The sequence below is a fragment of the Hyaena hyaena genome, unplaced genomic scaffold, assembly GCF_003009895.1.
Source record: "Hyaena hyaena isolate Hyena2069 unplaced genomic scaffold, ASM300989v1 scaffold_943, whole genome shotgun sequence".
Taxonomy (NCBI): Eukaryota; Metazoa; Chordata; class Mammalia; order Carnivora; family Hyaenidae; genus Hyaena; species Hyaena hyaena.
The window spans coordinates 519,145-540,920 of record NW_024081575.1 but is presented as its reverse complement, the minus strand read 5'-3'; the positions used below and the strand labels follow the sequence as shown (position 1 = coordinate 540,920).

At 43.2% G+C, this 21,776-nt stretch overlaps 1 protein-coding gene across 1 annotated transcript in view; it reads left to right on the top strand.

The window, feature by feature from the left end:
* Positions 1-21,776, top strand: part of LOC120223060 (contactin-associated protein-like 3) — a 188,481-nt gene that overhangs the window by 93,818 nt on the left and 72,887 nt on the right. Inside the window, exons 5-9 of the mRNA XM_039221109.1 lie at positions 4,440-4,643; positions 5,721-5,905; positions 6,950-7,093; positions 10,423-10,684; positions 17,257-17,403. Of these exons, the coding sequence (XP_039077040.1) occupies positions 4,440-4,643; positions 5,721-5,905; positions 6,950-7,093; positions 10,423-10,684; positions 17,257-17,403 (942 nt within the window). The remainder of the gene's footprint in view (positions 1-4,439; positions 4,644-5,720; positions 5,906-6,949; positions 7,094-10,422; positions 10,685-17,256; positions 17,404-21,776) is intronic.

Below are 21,776 nucleotides of genomic sequence, written 5' to 3'. Positions count from 1 at the left end.
AATGTGTATTCCTGTTTATCACGTGGTCTTCACAGAGGGGCTTCTCGCTTACTAGGAGAGCCCAGTGTCCGGGCCCTGGTGGCCTCTTTCTGGTGCCTGTCTGTACATTGCCTGTGACAGGTACCATGTGATGGGGAAGATGTTTACATTCTTTCTTTCCAGATGCTTCCCCAGAGGAAAGCCCTCTCACCCCTGCTTCCTTCATCTTGACTGCAACTGGCTTCCTTGTCACTAATTTTCTTAGTCCCACAGTAAGACTAGGTTATTTCTGCAGAAGTACGCTCCTTCATGAGAGCAGCAGTGGGAAGACGGGAAAGCACTGTCCGCTCTGGGAGGGGCAGATCTCGTCTGTCCACTTCTGTTTTATCCCAGCATCAACCCCGTGTGGCATCTCATGGGCCTACATCAGTATTAAATGAAAATGCAGCTGCACTTGGGAATGAATGAAAATGAAGTCAAGGCAGGGGTGAGGGGGGGAGGGGGAAAATGGGGAAAAATGGTCTTTTAATAACAAAACTATATTTGCCAAAGCAAAATCCCTGCTAATGTGGAATTTGAAGCTACGGAAGCCTGTCAATATGAAGCCAATCTTTTATAATACTACGCAGGAGCCAAAATATTTACCAGTTTTTTTCACCTTATAAAAATATACATTCAAGAATAGTCACAAATGGGGACGCCTGGGTGGCTCAGTCAGTTAAACGTCCAACTCTTGATTTCGGCTCAGGTCGTGATCTCATGTTCAGGAGATCAAGCCCCTCTCAGGCTCTGCACTAACAGCTAGGAGCCTGCTTGTGATGCTCTCTCTTCTTCTGCCTCTCTCTGCCCTTCCCCTGCTCATGCATGCACAATCTCTCTCTCTCTCCCTCTCTCTCTCTCTCTCTCAAAATAAATAAATAAACATTAAAAGAAAGAAGAGCCACGAATGAAGTGTATTGAATTGTGCAGTGGCAGATCAAAAAAATAACTAAATACATGATTTCCCATCTAAAATAGGGTTTTTAATTTTTAAATCAAAGAAAGATCACAAAACGTCTGGCCGTGAACTGGTTCTCGTCACCTGGAAACGATGAGGAATCCAGCACAGCGCCTGTGACCGGTTGATCCTCAGAGTAGATGATGGACCAGCGTCTGTAAAGGGCAAGACGGCACACATTTCAGGCTCGGTGGGCATGTATGCTCCCTGCCGGAGTTCTTTGTTTTTTAACAAACCTTTATAGAGTAGCTCATGGGGGCTGTACAGGCTGCTGACTGACGTGGATCATTTCCGATGAAGAGAAGGAGCATCCTAACATTCCAGACTTCTAAGAGCAATTCCTGAATTTCATTTGTGTTTTCACCTCCCTAAATTGAGCTTAAATTTGTTACCATTTAAGATTTTAGGGAGGGGCACCTGGGTGGCTCATTCGGTTAAGCGTCCAACTTCAGCTCAGATCGTGTCTCACAGTTCATGGGTTCGAGCCCCGCGTTGGGCTCTGTGCTGACAGCTCAGAGCCTGGAGTCTGCCTCAGATTCTGTCTCCATCTGTCTCTCTGCCCCTCCCCTGCTCATGCTCTGTCTCTGTCTTTCTGTCTCTCTCAATCTCTCTCAAAAATGAACATTAAAAAACAAATTAAAAAAAAGATTTTAGTCAAACTAACCAGGATATATTTTTGAAGTGGTTTTGCTTTACTTGGTTGATTACCTAGATAGATTATAATCCAGCTACTTTATGGGCTTAGAAGACCTGTCAAAATACATGTTAAATCTGCCTCATAAGATCTAATGTGATGATTAACATGCGGTTGATTGTTCTAGGTCCAAGCGTTAGTGATCTCACTGGAGAGAAAGCTGAAAACATTAAAGGGTTTTAAGGCCATTCTTCTCTATAAATCCAATAAATTTTTTGCTACTCCATTTTGCCTGAGGAGAATGTTCCAGAAACAGAATTTAGGTGCTTGAGAGCAGTGGTTCTCAAACGTAGTCTCAGACCAGGAGCAGCACCATGGCCAGGGGTCATGTCACAAGTGCAGGTTCTCTGTCTCCATCCCCCCCACCCCCCCACCTCTGGACCAGCAGAGTCGGAACTCTGAAGATGGGGCCCAGCAATTTGTGTTTACCCCACACTCCAGAATGTTCTTATCCCTAGAAGGTCAATATTACACTTACAAAGCAGTAGTGGGACCAGGAAAGCTGAGGGCCAAACTACCTGGTCAAAATAATCCCGACAAAATCATTCATGGAACAAACAGTTCTTATCCGCTAACTGCAGGAATGAGCCTTAATTGTTACCATTGCCTTTCAGTGACGTGCCTGCAGAAAAACTACACTAGTAAAATGTGAAAGCATTTAAATCCTTCATTATCAAATTCGCATTACTGTCATCGAACACGCTAAAGGATATTGTTTGGATTTGACAAAGGGTTATGTTTTTATCAGGCACATTCATTTAATTATGCAATGGAGAATAATTGCATGTTTACATGATTTTTAGACAGACTGCAGTGTTTATATATTTTCCACTGTGTATGTGAATCTAAAGTTTCCTGTTTTATTGGCTTTCTCTTACACCTTTATTTATTATACATCAGTGTTTTAAATTTTTTTCTTTTTAGGGGCCCCTGAGTGGCTCAGTCAGTTAAGCGCTGGACCCTTGACTTTGGCTCAGGTCATGATCTCAGAGTTCGTGGGATCGAGCCTCACATCAGGCTCTGTGCTGACAGTGCAGAGCCTGCTTGAGATTCTCAATTTCCTCTCTCTCTGCCCTTCACTCCCTCTCTTCTCTCTCTCTTCATGAAATAAACATTTAAAAATAAGTAAATAGGGGCGCCTGGGTGGCTCAGTTGGTTGAGCCTCTGACTTCGGCTCAGGTTATAATCTCGCAGTCCATGAGTTCGAGCCCCACGTCAAGCTCTGTGCTGACAGCTCGGAGCCTGGAGCCTGCTTCAGATTCTGTGTGTGTGTTTCTCTCTCTCTGCCCCTTCCTTGTTCGTGCTCTGTCTCACTCTCAAAAACAAATACACATTAAATTTTTTTTAAATAAATAGAATTTTATTTTTAAAAATTTATTTGAGGGGCGCCTGGGTGGCTTAGTCGGTTAAGCGTCCGACTTTCGCTTAGGTCATGATCTCACGGTTTGTGGGTTCGAGCCCCGCGTCGGGCTCTGTGCTGACTGCCAGCTCAGAGCCTGGAGCCTATTTCAGAGTCTGTGTCTCCCTCTCTCTCTGACCCTCCCTGCTCATGCTGTCTCTCTCTCTCCTAGAAATAAATAAAAATATTAAAAAAAAAAATTTATTTGAGCGTAAGGTACACGCAATGCTGTGTTAGTGTCAGGCGTGCAGCATAGTGATTCAACAACTGTATGGGTCATGTTATGCTCGCCACAAATGTAGCTATTGTATGTCACCGTAAATAAAACACTATCACAGCACCATTGACTATTTTCCCTGTGCTGTACCTTCCATTCCATGACTCATTTGTTCCATAACTGGAAGCCTGTACCCACTGCCCTCCACCCATTTTACCCACCCCCTCACCCCTTTCCCTTTGACAACTGTAGTTTGTTCTCTGTATTTATAGGTCTGGTTCTGCTTTTTTGTTTGTTTGTTTTTGTTTTAATTTTTTAACATTTATTTATTTTTCAGAGAGACAGACATACAGTCAGAAAGACAGACAGAGTAGTGCAAGCAGGTGAGGGGCAGAGAGAGAGGGAAACACGGAACCTGAAGCAGGTTCAGGCTCTGAGCTGTCAGCACAGACTCCGACGCGGGGCCCCAAGCCACGAACCGTGAGATCATGACCTGAGCCGAGTTCGTATGCTTAACCGATTGAGCCACTCAGGCGCCCCGTGCTTTTTTTGTTTGTGTATTGATTTGTTTTGTTTTTAGATTCCACACACGAGTAAAATCACATGGTATTTGTCTTTTTAAAGGCACAGTAATGTCTTGTCTTTTTGACTTGTGAGATACGAAAACCAGACTTTTCTGGGTAATATGAATCCTTTTGTGCATCTCTTGTTTTCTCTTCAGCTGGTTTGACTGATGTTCTTTCTTTCTTAATGATAAAATATAACTTTTTCAAATAGACAGAACTCAAGGGACCTTGATAGATGGAAAAAGGAAACTGCCAGAAAGTGGAGAGAAAACGGCGGCTTCATAGCGATGATGTGCTGTGGCGGGGAGTGACTTCAGCTTCTTTACTGATCTTCATTTTTTACAGGATGAGAAGTGGCCAATAGAAAGGCAGGAGCAATTGGACTTAGTCAACACAAGTATTTCCAGATGATACATTGTGGAGGAAATGTCAGAAAAGGCAAAGAGTGGAGTTTAGGGATATCAGCTACTGGTAGGAAGGGAACATTGGCACATTTTCCCTCTGCGTGCGTGTGTGTCGACTTACACATCTCAGTGCACTAATAAAGATATGTCGTACTTAGGTTTCTTTTTAATGTCTCACTGTAGGATCCGAGGTGGTTAATTTTGATGGAAAGAGCTCCTTTATATACACATTGAATCAGAAACCCGTGAATCCATCAAAAGATGTTATTTCTTTGAAATTTAAAACCGGGCAGACCGATGGGATTCTACTTCACAGAGAAGGACAAAATGGCAAACATATCACCCTGGAGTTAGTTAAAGGAAGACTCATCTTATCCCTTAATTCAGGTACAAAACTACAAGGTGGTGTTTTTGAAAATGAGCTTATTTAGATGAAAGTATCTTTTTATGCTTAATTTTTCACAGTTGGTTAATTCTTCCTGAAGCCAGAACACTTTTAAAAAATTTTTAATGCTTTTAAATTTATTTTTGAGAGAGAGAAGGAGGAGGAGGAGGAAGAGGAGGGGGAGGGGTGGCAGAAAGAGAAGGAAACACAGAATCCGAAGCAGGCTCCAGACTCTGAGCTGTCAGCACAGAGCCCGATGCCAGGCTCGAACTCACAAACTGTGAGATCATGATCTGAGCTTAAGTAAGACACTCAACTGACTGAGCCACCTGGGTGCCCCAACCAGAACACTTTTGAGAAAGAAAGAAGACCCTGTAAATAGTTACTCTGCAGCAACAGGTGTAAACCAGAACTGAAACCGCAAACGGAAACATCATTATCCTCTGGTTGAGATGTGCTATGGGCAACATGAATATATCTTGAATATACTTTACTGTAAAAAGCTGTAAAGCTTGATAACTGTAAATGACCATTTGTGCTTATTCAGTAAGCAGCCTGATAATACTATAAAGACCAGAGTGGACCATTGAATTCTTGAGGTAGTACTAGAAATGGGGTCCCAGGAAGAAGATATTGTCAAGAAAAATGAAAATGCAAAAACTAATAATAGTAAAAACAAGGGCCGCCTGCGTGGTTCAGTCAGTTAATCGTCCGACTTCGGCTCAGGTCATGACCTGGCGGTTGGTGAGCTCAAGCCCCGCGTTGGGCTCTGTGCTGACAGCTCAGAGCCTGGAGCCTGCTTCCGATTCTGTGTCTCCCTCTCTCTCTGCCCCTCCCGTTTGCACTCTGTCTCTCTCAGTCTTTCAATAATAAATAAAATATTTAAAAATCAGAAGAAGAAATGCCGAAGAATTTATTCATGAGTGAGAGAAGGTTGTCTGTAGGAGTAAGATCAGAGCAGCCGCCCGGTTTGTGGGGGAGGAGGGGGTAACGGAAGTGCAGCTGTGAGAAGCGCTCCCCTCTGCGGGGCAGTGGGGGGCTGAATTGGAGTGGTTCATTTCCGTCGCGTGTCCTCTCAGGCCGTGCTAACCTGCCCCCCCGTGACGCCCGTGTGACCCTCACCCTGGGCAGCCTGCTGGACGACCTGCACTGGCATTCTCTGCTCCTGGAGCTGCTGAACACACACGTCAACCTCACCGTGGACAGGCACACTCAGCACTTCCAGGCAAAGGGCGAGTCCCGCTACTTGGATCTTGATGATGAGGTGGGATAATTACTTCCTAAATATTACAGATTTTATTACTTAAATGCAACACGGCCTTCTAGGAAAACACCATGACACAGAGACATTCTCTTGGCTAGCAATTCGGAGTTCTGGTGAAGCGTTTCCCACGTGCCGTCGAGGCGTTTTATCACTCCTCGATGTTGGTTTTCACGAGAGAGGCAGTGGGCGCGAAACCTGGGAAATGTGTGCATGAACAGCTATCAGTACAACAGGCAGCGCTTAAAAATGCATTTGTTCAGACAGTTTTTCTGTGCTACATCTGGTGTCGGATGTCAGCAGTTACCTTGGAGATTTGTCTGTGGTTCAGGGCAGTCCTATCCAGAATTAGCCATCTAGGGTACCTGGGCTAAATGATATAGATTCCAACCTGATTTTTTGAGGAGCAGGAGAGACAAACGTGCTCGATTCGAAATACCATTTCTTGGGATATTTAAAGGCTTAACGTATTCGCGGTGTGTTGCCTACACGTATCGAACCCACACTGAAATGTCCCTTTCGTTCTGCCAGTTCTGCTCAGCACATCTGTCAGAGCAAATGGGATGATTTCAACATTCATTTAGTATAAGTGGCCTCAGCAGGGGAGGCCAGCTGGAGAGCCTGGCCTTGAATGAGATTAGCAATGGCTTTATTATCCTAACCTATCAGCAGAGTCACGGCAAAGACCAGGACCCTAACGTCTGGGTTCTAGAAAGGTTTATAAAGTAGAATGTCATCACGGTCAGCTGTATTGTTGCACAGATCAAGAGTGACCGTTGAAATCGATGTGCGATATTTCTCCTCTACTAAGGAGACAGAATCGTTTGAGCAGCCGATTGCAAGAAGGGTATTCAACCTGTTTATCTAGATAGAATAAAGCATTGCTAAATCTACATCGAAAACTTCATTTGAAGTTGACGCGAGAGCGCAAGATAATGCTGGATAGATTTGCGAAAATTTTCCTACACCTGCTCCTCATAAATGTCTTAGTCAGACAATCTGAAAATCATTAAACAATATTATTAATGTCATTTTTTTATTTCTAAGATCAGCTTCGGAGGGATTCCTGGACACGGAAAAGCAGTGGCATTCCCACATAAAAATTTTCGCGGCTGCTTCGAAAATCTCTATTATAATGGAGTGGACATCATTGATTTGTCCAAGAAACGCAAACCACAGATCCTTGTCATGGTAAGACAGTCTACTTACAAGGTCAAGAGAGAAGGAGAGCCGCAACCTGCCTGATTGGTTCAAGTTTTTACGATACACCTCCTCTGCAGGCAGAGAAATTACCAGTCATGTATAATTGTTAGTTCATGTTTAGTTCATGTTCATGAGTTGATTACTTTTTTTTTTGAGTTGATTACTTTTTAAAATGTAACTTACTTACAAAAATTTTAATTCCAGTTAGTCACAGTGAGTTTGTATAAAAACTTTTTAAGGCAATGTCTTTGTTTGTGATTGATTTCCTCTCGCTTCTTCCTCCTGTTACCGAACTCCCATACTCCAAGTTCAGCTGCCCGTTGCTTGCTCGAAAGGCCAATACGCAAGAGGTGAATTTTGATTAGAAAGGAATGTGAGATTTATTTACTTTGAGACCACCAACCTGGGGAGAAGGTGGACTCTCGTGCAAAAGCCAACTCCAAGCTCTCTGCCTGGCCCAGGCTCGCTTAGAGGGGTTTTAGGATAGCTCATCGATAAAGGGAGTGCAGTGGCGGGCAACATTTCTTGAGCACGTGCAGACTCGATGACACCAGTCTGGAACCTTATCTCGGTGCTCAGGGACTGTGCGAGGGTGTCTGGTCCTGTCTTGTGATGTGTAAGAGTGCTTCCTTGTTTCTGCAAGATACACAAGGGGAGGTTAGTAAAAGCGTTTGTGCGACTCACAAAAGAAAACCATCCCGCTAAAAAAAGTTGCTAGGCAGCTCAGAAAGCGGACGTGGCTCTGAACAGGCTGGCTGGGAACGTTCGGGTCCCTCTTTCTTCAAGGCCAGTGGTCTAACTGCTGTGGAGGCAGGGACGTGGGTCAGCAAGTAAGGAGCGTGTTATCTGGAAGCAAGCTAACGCCTAAGGTGGAGTGGAGTGTTGTTGCAATTCCGTCCATCCACGTGGCTGCCGGCCCTCGCCCAGGCTGGCGTGTTACTAAGCCAGCGTCTGTCCATCCATGTTTGGACGAATCCTCTACAGATCAGTGCACCCAGAGTCACACACATATTTGTGAATGTAGATGCCTCCATTTCCAGCACTGTTTACAGAAATAGGATCATTTTATGTAAGCTTTTCTCCATCTCGCTTTTCCGACTCAGCTAAACCCTGTAGAAATTCATTTCAGTCACCAGGTGCAGGTCTGTGTTGTCACGGCTGCTCAGTTTGCGGCTAGGAAAGTCATTTTCTAATCAGGACATTTGCTTTATCTCTGCTTCTGTTTTACCACAGACAGGCAATCGCACCTCTATTTTCAGAGGCCGGGTCTTTTATTTTGATGGGAAAAGTTTCAGAAGTAGAATTTCTTGCCTGAAAGTTTTATATGGCTTTAAATTTCAATTAGTGTTGTTGAGTCGTTTGCCCCCCCAAAACTGTAAGAGGACATTTGTCATCCGCAGTGTATGACAGAGCCCTTCCATCCAAACGGCGTCAAACGGCTCTCAGACTCTTGCCAGCTCAATGGACATGAACTAATATCTGATGGTTACTCCATGTTTACCTGACTACCGATGAATGAAATAATCTTTTGTCCATTTGGATTTGCTTTTCTGATCACTGTTGATTCTTACTCTTTTGCTCATTTTTAATTTTTTAAACAATTTTTTTCCTTGTCAGTTTATAAGAGAGTTTATGTTTGGTAGATGGCCCTTTGTCATTCATGGTCCACCGATTTTTTCAGATTAATCAATTTTATATTAAATAGGAAATCGTGTTCTAATATAATTATATACTGTATCTTTTATATTAAATGTTATATATTAAATGTTCCGTTTTTATTTTTATGTGGTCAGTGTGTCTACGTATCTTTTTTTTGTAGCTTTGTAGTATTTGGAATGTTTCTAAAACCCTAGATGCTAGATATAGTCTCATGGATTTTCCAGTAAAAAGTTCTAAGCTGTTTTGTTTTCTTTTTTTAATTTTATCATTGAAAAATATACTTAAGTCTTTGACTGTCTAGGATTTATTCTTTCTGTGGATGAGCTGTTATTTTATGCCTAAGGGACAACCATTTATTCTTGCGCTATTTAGTAACTAGGCCCAACCTTTGGTGCCTAGGTTGAATTGTACCTCTTATTGCACACTGACTGTACATATATTCTCAGATCCTTCTGTGGGCTAATTATTGGGCTCTGCTGCTATGTTTACTCCTGTACCAATCCCATATTGACTTGACTACAGTGCCTTTATGGTGTGCGTGCTTTCGTGTCTGCTGAGTTAAGACCCATTTCACTGTGTGTCTTTGCATGATATATTTTGGAGAGAAATGGCAATGGTTAGGTACATACTCCTCTGGAATTTATGAAAATGTATCCAATCCCAGGGGAAAATTCTAGCAGAGAGATCTTCATTGGAGTTACATTAAGAACTTAAGTTCCTTCTTTTCCAAACACTAGGATTAAAAATAAGTTTGCTCCTGGAGCAAGAGACATAATCTACAGACAACAGGTATGGGTTATTTTGTAAAATAGAATGAAATAAAAATAAAAACAGCCTGCCGGGTGGTTCAGACCTCAGGCTGGGTGAACACCCTGGGCGACACGGCCTGTGAGAGCCTCTGAGAGGCAGCCTGCTTGCCGTTGGAACGGCCACCTGACCATGTCCTTTCCTTCGGACCCGCGGAGGCCCCCTGCCCAGCTGAGGCAGACGTATGTGTCACCTGAGTGACACAGCTGTAAGCTCGTTCACATAACCAGGGCGAGTTCAGAAAGGGTCCTGGAGAAGGTGGTCCTTGGTGCTGGGCTGTGTACCTGCTATAAACACCTAACACCTTGAGGGAAGAAACCTGTCACATTTGGTGTATCCCACATCCAGCATGAGGTCTGGGAAAGATGTGGCTCGAGATTCTTTTGCCAACGCCCAGAAATGAAGAAGACAGAACTCCCCTAAAAGATTCAGAAATAGGGGCGCCTGGTGGCTCAGTCAGTTAAGCGTCCGACTTTGGCTCAGGTCATGATCTCACAGTTCATGGGTTCGAGCCCCATGTCGGGCTCTGTGCTGACAGCTCAGAGCCGGGAGCCTGCTTCCAATTCTGTGCCTCCCTCTCTCTCTTCTCTCCTGCTTGTGTTCTTTCTACCAGAAATAAATAAACATTTTTTTAAAAAGATTCAGAAATATGTTTGCCCTGCGAGGGCAGTGCTGCGGTTTGAGGGACCCGTAAGGTAAATCTGGACTTACGTTTGATGGGGAAGCCTCGTTTTGAAAGACCTAGTTTGCTAGAAGGTTGATGGGAAAGTGTAAGTTGTGGAAAAGCCTCGCTCATGAAATGGAACCATCCGTCCTGCACTTTCCTAAATCGTCTTTCACTGTGTTCGCAGGGAAATGTGTCCTATTCGTGCTCCGACCCTCACATTGTCCCTGTGACTTTTCTGAGCTCCAGCAGCTACTTGGCTCTCCCGGGAGCTGCTGGAGATGACAAGGTGTCAGCCGCTTTCCAGTTTCGGACGTGGAACAGAGCAGGGCTGTTGCTGAGCAGTCAGTTAAAACACGGGTCAGGGGCTCTCATCCTCGTTCTAAATGATGGAAAACTCAAGCTGAGCCTCTCCCAGCCCGGACATCCAGCGAGGGACGTCACGGCAGGTAATAGACATTTGTTGTCTAAACCCAAGATTGGTCATCTCTACAATAAATGAGCGACCGAATCAATAAGATGTTCATAATTCTTCTAGAAGGAATTAGATTTCTTTTACCTTTGAAATCGGCATCTCCAGGCTGTTGGTGTGTGACACAAAGTTAGCTACATCAAGCGTAATTATCAAAAAGTTTAAAAAATAACTTATTTAAAAGCCAGTGGTTAGTAATTGGCTGTGAACTTGAAATACTAGAGAACATTAGCCTAATCCTGAATGGTCTTGGGAAAATAGACTTCTGTTAATGATCTTTTGAGCCTATTTACACACTTGTTTTCATGATTTTTTTAAAGTTTATTTATTTTTGAGAGAGAGACAGAGTGTGGGCAGGGGAGAGGCAGACAGAGAGGGAGTCACAGAATAGGAAGCAGGCTCCAGGCTCTGAGGTATCAGCACAGAACCTGACGCGGGGCTTGAACCCACAAACTGTGACAGCATGACCTCAGCCAAAGTCAAACGCTCAATCGACTGAGCCACCCCGGCACCCCCTGTTTTCATAATATTTTAAGTTCTCATTTTCCCCCTTTCTGTCAGAGCTCCTGCTTCCTTTGGGGACCCTGTTTTGGATAAAGTTCTTATAACCACGGGCAGATGTTCTACCCCACTCTTCCAAGAAGCACCATGTTTCCAAACTCACTTCCAGAGATGTGTTATCTTTCTGCTTAGAGGACTATTTGGAATTTGAGTGCTGATAGAAATTTAAACCCAGGCAGGCCTGTGTGGCATGTCCTTCCACGAATGTTGAATATGGAAGGAAGCTCTCTTGCCTGACCTGTGGTTACCAGTTTAGGATTGAAAAGCCAGGAATGAAATGTAAATTGTTTGTTTCTTCTTATAAATCAGAAAAATCTGACCACTAGCGTACTGAGTTTCCCTGTGGACCTCAGCAATGAACAGAGCTAATAGTGTCCAATCAGATTCACTAAATTGCTTCAGCCCTTGCTTGTACAGATTTACAAGCCCTGTGTAATGTTAACTAAAAGAGATCGTTTCTTACTGCTGTTTCACGTGGGTACATAGCCCTGTCCCCCCCTCCCAACACACACATATATTAGTTATTTAACTGTTTGTAAAGGTCAGCTCTGAAATGTCGCACAAACATTTTACTGCCTTGATTTCTAACGTTCACACGGCAACGTGTTAATTTTCCGAAGCAAAACCAAAGGTGAATTTTTCTTGGTATGTGCTGCTTGCTTTGGAAGCATATGAGGGGTGATGTTTTTTGGGTTTGAAATAATAGGCATGCCTCAGAGATATTCAGGTTTGGTTCCAGACCACCACAATAAAGCAAATATTTCAGTAAAGCCAGTCAAATGAATTTTTTGGTTTCCTAGTACATATAAAAGTTGTATCTACAGTGTACTGTAGTCTATTAAGTGTGCAGTAGCTTTATGTCTAGAAAAACAGTGTACATACCTTAATTAAAAAATACTTTATGGATGGATCAGTTGGTTTAGTGTCCGACTTCAGCTCAGGTCATGATCTCGAGGTTCACGAGTTCAAGCCGCATGTTGGGCTCTGTGCTGACAGCTCAGAGCCTGGAGCCTGCTACAGATTCTGTCTCTCTCTGCCCCTCCCCCACTTGCACTCTGTCTTTCTCTCTCTCAAAAATGAATAAAACATTAAAAAATTTTTAAAAATACTTCATGGCTGGGGTGCCTGGCTGGCTCAGTTGGTAAAATGGTCAACTCTTGAGTTTTGGCTCAGGTCACGATCTCACGATTCCCTCCATCAGGCTCTGCACTGACAGCTTGGAGTCTGCTTGGGTATCTCTCTTTCTCTCTCTCTGCCCCTCCCTACCTCTTTCTCTTTCTCAAAATAAATAAACAGTAAAAAATACTTAATTGCTAAAAAATGCTGTTATTTGAGCTTTCAGTGAGTTATAATCACTTGATTACAGATCATCATAACAAATGTCATAATAATGACAAAGTTTGAAAAACTGTGAGAATTCCCAAAATGTGACACAGAGACACGAAGTGAGCAAATGCTGTTCGAAATGGTATCAAGAGACACGCTCCAGGCAGGGCTTCAATCCGTAAAAGACATAGTATCTGCAAAGTGCATAAAGCGAAACACAATAAAACGAGGTGCGCCTGTCCATGGGAAATGAGACAGCTTGCAATTGGTTTTCATTTTAAACCTTGTATGAAGCATGAAAGCACGTACAAAATCCAGAACCAAATTTTAAAGAATAAGTTAAACGTAAGTCGTATTAAAGGGCAAAAAGGACATCTAGTCATCTTTCATCCTGTTCCCAGGTTTTAGATTCTCTTTCCTAATAGTTATCTCAGTATGTTTCTGAAGGGATCTAGAAAGGTCCAAAGGTGTGTAATCTAGTGTGCGTGCATTTAAGGAGCTGGCCCAGGGGAGCGAGGTGGGAACAGAAAGAACCCGGAGGATGGAGGGAGAGTGCGCTCCCTTTTAGGTTTGATGGACTGGATAAGGGGCTCCTTTGCTCTCTCCAAGCTTCGGGTCCTCGCCTCTGAGATGACTCTAGTGTGACTCATGACAGAAGCGATGACGCTGTGCATGACACCGTCAGCACAGTGCCTGCTAATGAGTAATCACCCGGCGTCTTTTAGTTATCATGATTCCAAAACTAGTCCCCCCACCATCACCCCCTAGATTGATGCTTTAGGGAGGGGGAGCTGGGAAGGACTTCGGGGAAGAATTAGCATCATTTTCGCAGTCGCACAGATCAGAAACACAGTCCGCCCTCTCTCCTCCATCCATCCCTTGACTCCACAGCTGCCAGGGAAACTGGCTCCTTCTATCAGAAGTGGGGATAGTAGAGTGCACACAGGAGAAACATAAAGGGTGAGAATTATAATGGGTAGATAGAGAGAATGCACATAAGTGCAGGCATTTCACTTTTAAATGAGAAGGACGAATTGTATTAAAAACCAGTCTTATTCGGAGGAACAAGCGGGAGAAGAAGGGCGGAAATGGTGGGGGAAAGGGAGAGAGGCAAACCATGAGAGACTCTTGAATGCTGACAAAAACTGAGGACTGATGGATGTGGGGGGGAGGGGGGGATGGGCATGGAGGAGGGCACTTTGGGGATGAGCACTGAGTGTTATGTAGAAACTAATTTGACAATAAACTATTTGTAAAAAAAAAAAAAAAAAAAAAAAACAAAAAAAACCAGTCTTATTATAAAAGAGGCAAATGGCATCTATTCACCAATTCAGGGAGATTTTCCCGAGTTTTCTGCAAGCTCTCCCATGAAATAACTCTATGCCCTAGACAGGTGGGTGGGCACAGAGAGGAGGGAGGGAGCAGGAGGGATCTTTCACACCCAGTTAACTATTGGGTTTTAACACCAGGTTTTAAGTGGATGTGGTTACCGTCCTGAGAGATATGCTAAGTAAGCTATAAAATCAATGTCAAAGGGCAAGACGGGAAGGAACATTCACGATTCTTGTTTGTCTGTTTCTTTGTAAGCTCTGGGGCTGCAGGGCCTCCTTCAGCAGGCTTCAGGGCCAGCGTCGTCATGTATGTTTTAAGTAACCCAAATCCTCCGCATTCTGTTCTCACCTTCCTCATTATCATTCATGAAATTAACAGGCGTTGAGCCTTTGAAACAGTTTTGGCTTCACAAATTTGAAACAAAGCCAAGAGTCTGGCATTTTTATCACACTGGATGCATGTCCATGGCAAAGTCACCATTGTGACTTTAAACTGTCCCCTTCCTGAAAGTGAGTGTTGGGAGTAACCTAACTGGTATTTTGTAATCTGAGAAGAACAAAGTTGTAGCTATTTTTTTATGTTTTAATGTTTTTTAAAATTTATTTTTGAGAGAGAACGAGAGAGACAGAGAGCGAGTGGGGGTGGTGCAGAGAGAGAGAGAGGGAGACACAGAATCTGAAGCAGACTCCAGGCTCTGAGCTGTCAGCACAGAGCCCAATGCGGGTCTAGACACGGACTAAGAGATCATGACCTGAGCCGAAGTTGGATGCCTAACCGACTGAGCCACCCAGGTGCCCCAATTTTGTCATTTTTAAATAAGTAAAAGTGTTCCCTCCTGGCCAAGACAATTTCTTTCTTTCTTTCTTTCTTTCCTTCTTTCTTCCTTCCTTCCTTCCTTCCTTCCTTCCTTCCTTCCTTCCTTCCTTCCTTTCTTTCTTTCTTTCTTTCTTTCTTTCTTTCTTTCTTTCTTCCTTCCTTCCTTCCTTCCTTCCTTCCTTCCTTCCTTCCTTCCTTCCTTCCTTCCTTCCTTCCTTCTTTCTTTCTTTCTTTCTCTCTTTCTCTCTTTCTTTCTTTCTTTCTTTCTTTCTTTCTTAACATTTATTTATTTTGAGAGAAAGAGAGCAAGTGGGAGAGAGGCAGAGAGAGAGAAAGAATTCCAAGCACTTTCTGCACTGTTAGCACAGAGCCTGACACAGGGCTAAAACTCATAAACCGTGAAATCATGCATGACCTGAGCCAAGAGTCAGACACTCACCCAACTAAGCCACCCAGGTGTCCCCCAAGACAATATGTAAAGATTCCAATTATTCACTGTCCTCCTTACCACAACATGCATCTCTGTGGATGTGGGCATTGCCATGACCCCTTTGGAGGGAGGAATCCCTTACCTTTGGCCATATAACCCATATTGGCCAATGAAATATAGGCAGAAGTGATATCTGTCACATCGGAGCAGAAGCCATAGCAAGATTCTCCCAAGCACTGTTTCCTTCTCAGCCAGGAGGCAGAAATAGGGCCATGCGTCAGCCTCAGTCCTGCAGGAATAAGGGTTGGGGGCCCAGAGGATGGAGACCCAACTGGCTCAAGACCAGAGTGGGAACCATACCCTCAGTTGTTACTCATTGAAGCTTAGGCGTTGTTTGCTCAGACAAAATAATCTAGTAGGGGCTAACTAACAAACGCTGCCTTGGGGAGTGTACTGGTACATCTACTGTTTACTGAGTTATCTTCTCTGTGACACAACATTGGGTTTTCATTCAGTGGAAGACCTGGCTGGTAAGTCTGTAGGAGAAACTGAAATCATGCACGGTTGGTCGCTGGCCGCTGGCTCGACCACATGAGCATCCCCAGCTCCATCACTTTAAGAAAAAACCAGATATTTCATCTCATGACTCAAGAGATGGTGGCTGATTTAGGAGGGACTAATACTAGTTTTTCAGAGTAAGAACATAACAATAGCTCGAATGTCCTGTATCAAATTTGAGAAAACAGAAAATGGAAAAATGACTTAAAACGAAACCAAACACAGTTCCCTAATCCAAAAGTTAACGTTCATATCTAAGAATATTTCCTACCAGGTTTCTTTTCCATTTTTATACATTGATTTTATACATTGGTTGAGTATGCGCGTGCACACACACACATACACACACACACACACTATAATATGATGCTTTTTTAACTTTACATCTAATGAATTCAATGAATGTTCATGTTTTATTAATACTTAAATATCTAGGCATTTTTAAAAAGATACATTGGGGGCGCCTGGGTGGCTTAGTCGGTTAAGCGTCCGACTTTCGCTTAGGTCATGATCTCGCGGTTGGTGGGTTCGAGCCCCGCGTCGGGCTCTGTGCTGACTGCCAGCTCAGAGCCTGGAGCCTGTTTCAGTCTGTGACTCCCTCTCTCTCTGACCCTCCCCTGCTCACGCTGTCTCTCTCTCTCTCCTAGAAATAAATAAAAACATTTAAAAAAAAAAAGGTACATTGATATATACGACATATTTTTCTAAATAGCCTACCAAGATTATTATGGATAATGACGATACAAAAAAGTGTGAACGATATTTTATTTTTGTAACTTACAATTTTGGAAAATGCCTGTGTTTCTCAACATCCCCAAGTATTAACAAACTAGAGGAGAATGAAGTATGTCCTCTGCCCTGTGACTGGAAAGGTCTTATTGTTTCAGGATTGCTCAGAGTCAGTCATGTTATTCTATATGGCCCTAGAACTATGACCATTCAAAGCAGAATGTCTGGATCGCCCACTGTTAAGTCTTCTTTACCCCCTCTGATTCGGATCTCTTTCTTTTCTCTTCTTGTCTCCCTCTCCTTTTCTGATTTAATTGAGTGATGAGAAAGTGAAATACAGCCTTTGCAGTGCACACATTAGGGCATAAATATTCCCCACCGAGCATAATAATTTTTGTTAGAACCAGACTGACCAGTCCATGACTGTGGAGGGTCAGACACAAGGACCCACAGCAACCACACATTTACTCAGTGAGCCTCCCTCCATGGGTGACAATCTCCTTCCTAGATAAATGTGATCAGGATGCCACATCATCTCATTGCCTCTCTAGAACCCCCGGCAAGCCCACATCTATCCCAACCCTCACCCTGTCTCCCCCAGAGGCCCCAGCTGTCCTCTGTGGTGGTTCTCCATCACCCAGCCAGCTAAATGACCTGGGTAGGCTTCAGATGAGCTCATGCTGGTCTTCGGTAGGTGGTCTGAGATCCTACTCGTGTTGTTTTCAAGCACTTGCTCTGTTTAGAGGCATCTGTAGGGTTTGTAGGAAAATCCTTTACCCTGTTTTGTTCACCTCCAGGTTCTGGATTAAGTGATGGGCAGTGGCATTCAGTGTCCTTATCACTGAAAGGAAATCACCTGAGTGTGATGGTGGATGGTGAAGCAGCCTCCGTAGCTCATTCCTTGCGTGGACGGATTGATTCCGGGGACACCTATTATTTGGGAGGTAAGTGAAGAGAGCTGGCCCTGTTGGCAATCAAACCATCTTTGTCTTTCCAGCTCCCACCTTTGAAGGCAACTGATCATTTTAAATGAAGATTAATACTGAGAACAATCTTTGCTTTCAGTGATAGTCCGTGAGAATGTTGAGTGGGCAGAGACGGTAAAGTATGGCCTGAAATGCAAGTCTCCTGTGTGGCCTTGTTTAAATGTACCCGTGCTAAGACTGGTTTTAGATTTGGCCGTTGCTTTCCCTGCAGTAACCTAGAAAGCTTCAAAAATGCCAATGCCTGGTCCCATTCTCAGAGACCCAGATTTATCTGGTTCTGAGGCCAGGGCAGCACGTTCCTTAACGCCCCCCAGGCGATTCTGCGTGCAGGCAACGTTGAGGGTCCTTGTTCCCTGTCTCTTACCTTGACTTTGCTACAGAGAATTTTACTAATGCCAAATGACTCTTCCAACCTTTTCTTCAGGTTTACATGTGACAATCTTACTACTGCATGTGGGTGTTCTTTCTGTAGACTCCTCTTCTCCCCAAGGAGCCTGGCTCCCCAAGTGTGGTCCAGGAACCAGCAGCATCACTTGAGTTTGTCAGAGATGCAGATGGAGCATCCCTGGCTCCCTGATCCAGAATCTGCACGTCACCAAGACCCCCAGGTGGCCTGTTGCCCTATTATGTTCAGGAAGTGTTCTGTCCCCACTGTCTATACAGAAGGGCCCATTATATACAACAGAGCAAGAGCGCACTTTGATGGCTATTGACGATTCACTCATTACTTAGCAATGAACTCTACCAACACGACACCTGGCCATTTTCCTGGACTGTGGTACATGGAACATTTGCCTGTTCAGTGGACCTTTGAGTGAGCCTGCCTGGGATCCTTTCAGCCAGGGAGGGGGAGCTTCTGACGGTAATGAATCTCCATTCCTGAGGCATTCAAGTGGAAAATCCTGAGCCACCAGAAGCTTAGACTTGTCAATTGTAAGACTTATTTCTAATCTTGGCTTGAAGCTGGCCTTGATGTTATTCCTGTTTTGCATTTTATAGTTGGGTTGTTTTTTTTCAAAAATAAGTTTGGAATCACGGTGGAGATAGCTTGGTAGCCCAACAAGAAAGTATAAAATCCTCCCTAAGAATTGACAGTAAGCACACAAACCATGAATTAGGGTGTTTAATCTTTCAAGCCCCTAAAATGGCCATCGTGATGCACATGGAGCAGTACCAGTAACATTGAAAGATCGGAATCCTGGCCTTCAGTGCTTGCTAAATATGGTGCATTTTGGACCCAGATAGTTTTTTAAACCTTTATGCTTCTGATGGATTTTATAGCTCTGCAGAGGAGCAGATTCCTTCAAAACTAAATACAGAATTTATCCAGGAGCTGTAACTTAAAAGGTAAAGGATTTTGAAACATGAAAAGGGATAGGAAGAGAAATCCTTGCTATGTTGTTTAACGATACAAAACAGAATACTTGTTATTTTTATTAAAGAGTAAAAAGAAAATACTTTTCAAACCACAGAATCATCTTTCATATTTGAACATTCTACATGTTCCAAATGGACAATGCGCAGTTACATGAGAGAAGGTACTGGGTAGGTAGTTTCCATAGATATTTCCATGTTGATGTGATAGGAATCAGTAGTTAGTATGCAATATATGTATATCTTATATATTTTTTAAGGTTTACTTACTTATTTTTGAGAGAAAAGACCGTGAATGTGAGGGTGAGCAGGGGGAGGGACAAGGAGTGAGGGAGACAGAGAATCCGAAGCAGGCTCTGCTCTGTCAATGCACAGCCCACCCGGGGCTCGAACTCATGGACCCTGAGATCATGACCTGAGCTAAGTCAGACGCTTAACCGACTGAGCCACCCAGGTGCCCTGTGTGTATATATTTTAAAATACTACTAACATTTCTTGGAAATGTATGGGCTCATCCCTAGTGCACACAATTAACCACCACAGTGCTTTCAGGGCACCTGGGGGACTCAGGCGGTTGAGCAGCCGACTCTTGATTTTGGCTCAGGTCATGATCCCAGGGTCGTGCGATCAAGCCCCGCATCAGGCTCTGTGCTGAGCATGGAGCCTGTTTAGGATTCTCTTTTCTCCTCTGCCCCTCTCCCGTGCTCATACTCTCTCTCTAAAAATAAAAAAGAATAATGAAATAAATATACATTACAAGGCTTTCAAAGCTTTCCTTACTCCTCCAGATTCTCATTCCCCCAGTTACTACCCTACACTTCTTTTTACTAATCTTTGTATTGCTTTTTTATTTTAAAAATTAAAAAAATTTTGTTTTAAGTTTATTTATTTAGGAGAGGTAGAGACAGCATGAGTGGGGTAGGAGCAGAGAGAGAGAGAGAAGGAGACACAGAATCAGAAGCCGGCTCCAAGCTCTGAGCTAGCAGCACAGATCCCGACGCGGGGCTCGAACCCACGAACCATGAGATCATGACCTGAGCCTAAGTCAGACGCTTAACCAACCGAGCCACCCAGGCACACCTTTTATTTTTAAATTCAGATAAAAATCGACATATAACAATATGTTAGTTTCAGATGTACAACATAATCACGCGATATTTGTATATAGCAGGAAGTGATCCCATAATAAGACCAGTGAACATCCATCCACATGCATTGTTACAATTTTTTTTTGTGATGAAGACTTTTAAGATCTAAACTCTTAGCAACTTTTAAATATATAATACATGATTAGGACCTGCAGGCACCATGCTGTTCATTGCATCCCCATAACTTACTTATTTGACAACTGAAAGTTTGTAACTTTTAATATATTGCTTTTCTTTACACAGTCTTCTGTGGTTTTTTTAATTATTTCTGTTGTTGTTTTATATTTATTTTTGAGATCCAGCCATGTGAATATTTATAGGAAAAGTTAATTCATTTTTACCACTATGTGGCTTTTGATGTATATTATACCGTGTTTTACTTATTAAACCCATTGTCCCATTTTACTGTTGATTGGCAATTTGATTGTGCCCAGTTTTTTGGGGGTTTTTTTGTTTTGTTATTATTATATAAAATTCTATAAATGTCCTCCTACGGCTACCAAGAATCATCTTGCCAGTGACTTAAAAATTTTCCTTATGCACAAACTATCAAGCTTTCCTAATATGCACAGTCGATTGAATGAAACAAGGTTATAGTTTTAGTGGCACGCTCCAATCATTATGTTGAATCGATGCTAGAGTGTTCGCATTGGTCACATGGGTCATGCACAGAGACCCAGCCAGTGGTCTATGAAAAGACCCTGGAGATTTGGAGGCGATGTGTTGAATAAGGCCTAATAGGCCTTTCTTACGTATTTTCATAAAATTATGTTGAGGTGCAGAAAAACTGTCTTGTTAGTAAGGCTCCCAATAACAAGTAGTGTCCTTAAGATGAGCGGATTATGAAGCTTCAACATCCCAGGAGAGAGAAGAATGACTTTTCTTCATTACCGTGTTCCTGTTTCTTGGCTGTAATTATAATTTGGCCCCGAGTGGCAAAAATAGTGTCAGATCTTGCAATCACAGCACATTATCCCTAACTAATGTGTAAGTTCAGAATGACCTCTACATACATAGCTGTAAATACCCAACTGATGTCCACAAAACAATTCCAGGCAATGATTCAAACTAACTTAATCAACTGTGGTTATACTAACCTCACAGCATTTTTTTCCTAGAGAAAGCATATATACTGTCCAAAAAAATTCCACCAATGCCCTCACCAGGCTAAAACAAACAAACACAACCAAAACAGACCGATTTGCTGATGTGAAGTAAAAAGGTGAATATTATTTGTGGTCAAGGAAAACCAAGAAAGGGAGTTCTGGGATCCGTGAGCATGGAGTTCTGGTTCTCAGTAGATGTATCATATTCACAAGCTTTATGCCCAGGTAAAGACTCCCTTGTCCCTATGGTCTGTTTGACTTCCCAGCTCTGTTTTGGGTAAAGAGAGACAGGTTGGTTTCACTTTGAGTGGAAACCTTGAGACCCAAAGACGTCAATGTCAGAGTTATTTTATCCATTACCAAGAATGATTTATGCCAGTGTCCATTTATTTAACTATCATCTTGATTAATTTCCATCAGAAGCAGAATATGCGTCATGTTAACAAGGAAATTCACTCTGTCCAATTTCTGCTCTGTAGCAATATTTGGCATTTCATGGAAAGCAATACCCCGTGTTCTGAGACCCTCCCCCCACAACCAGTGCCCTCCTCCCCTTTGGGTTTTTCCGGATGGAGTCCAACTGCAAATCCCCACTGGCCATGCAATAAGTCACATTTTGTTGCGATGCTTTCCCATAAAGGCAGACTAGTCCATCTTGCACTTACACTTAGGGTGGCCATATAACTTACTGCCCAAACCAGGA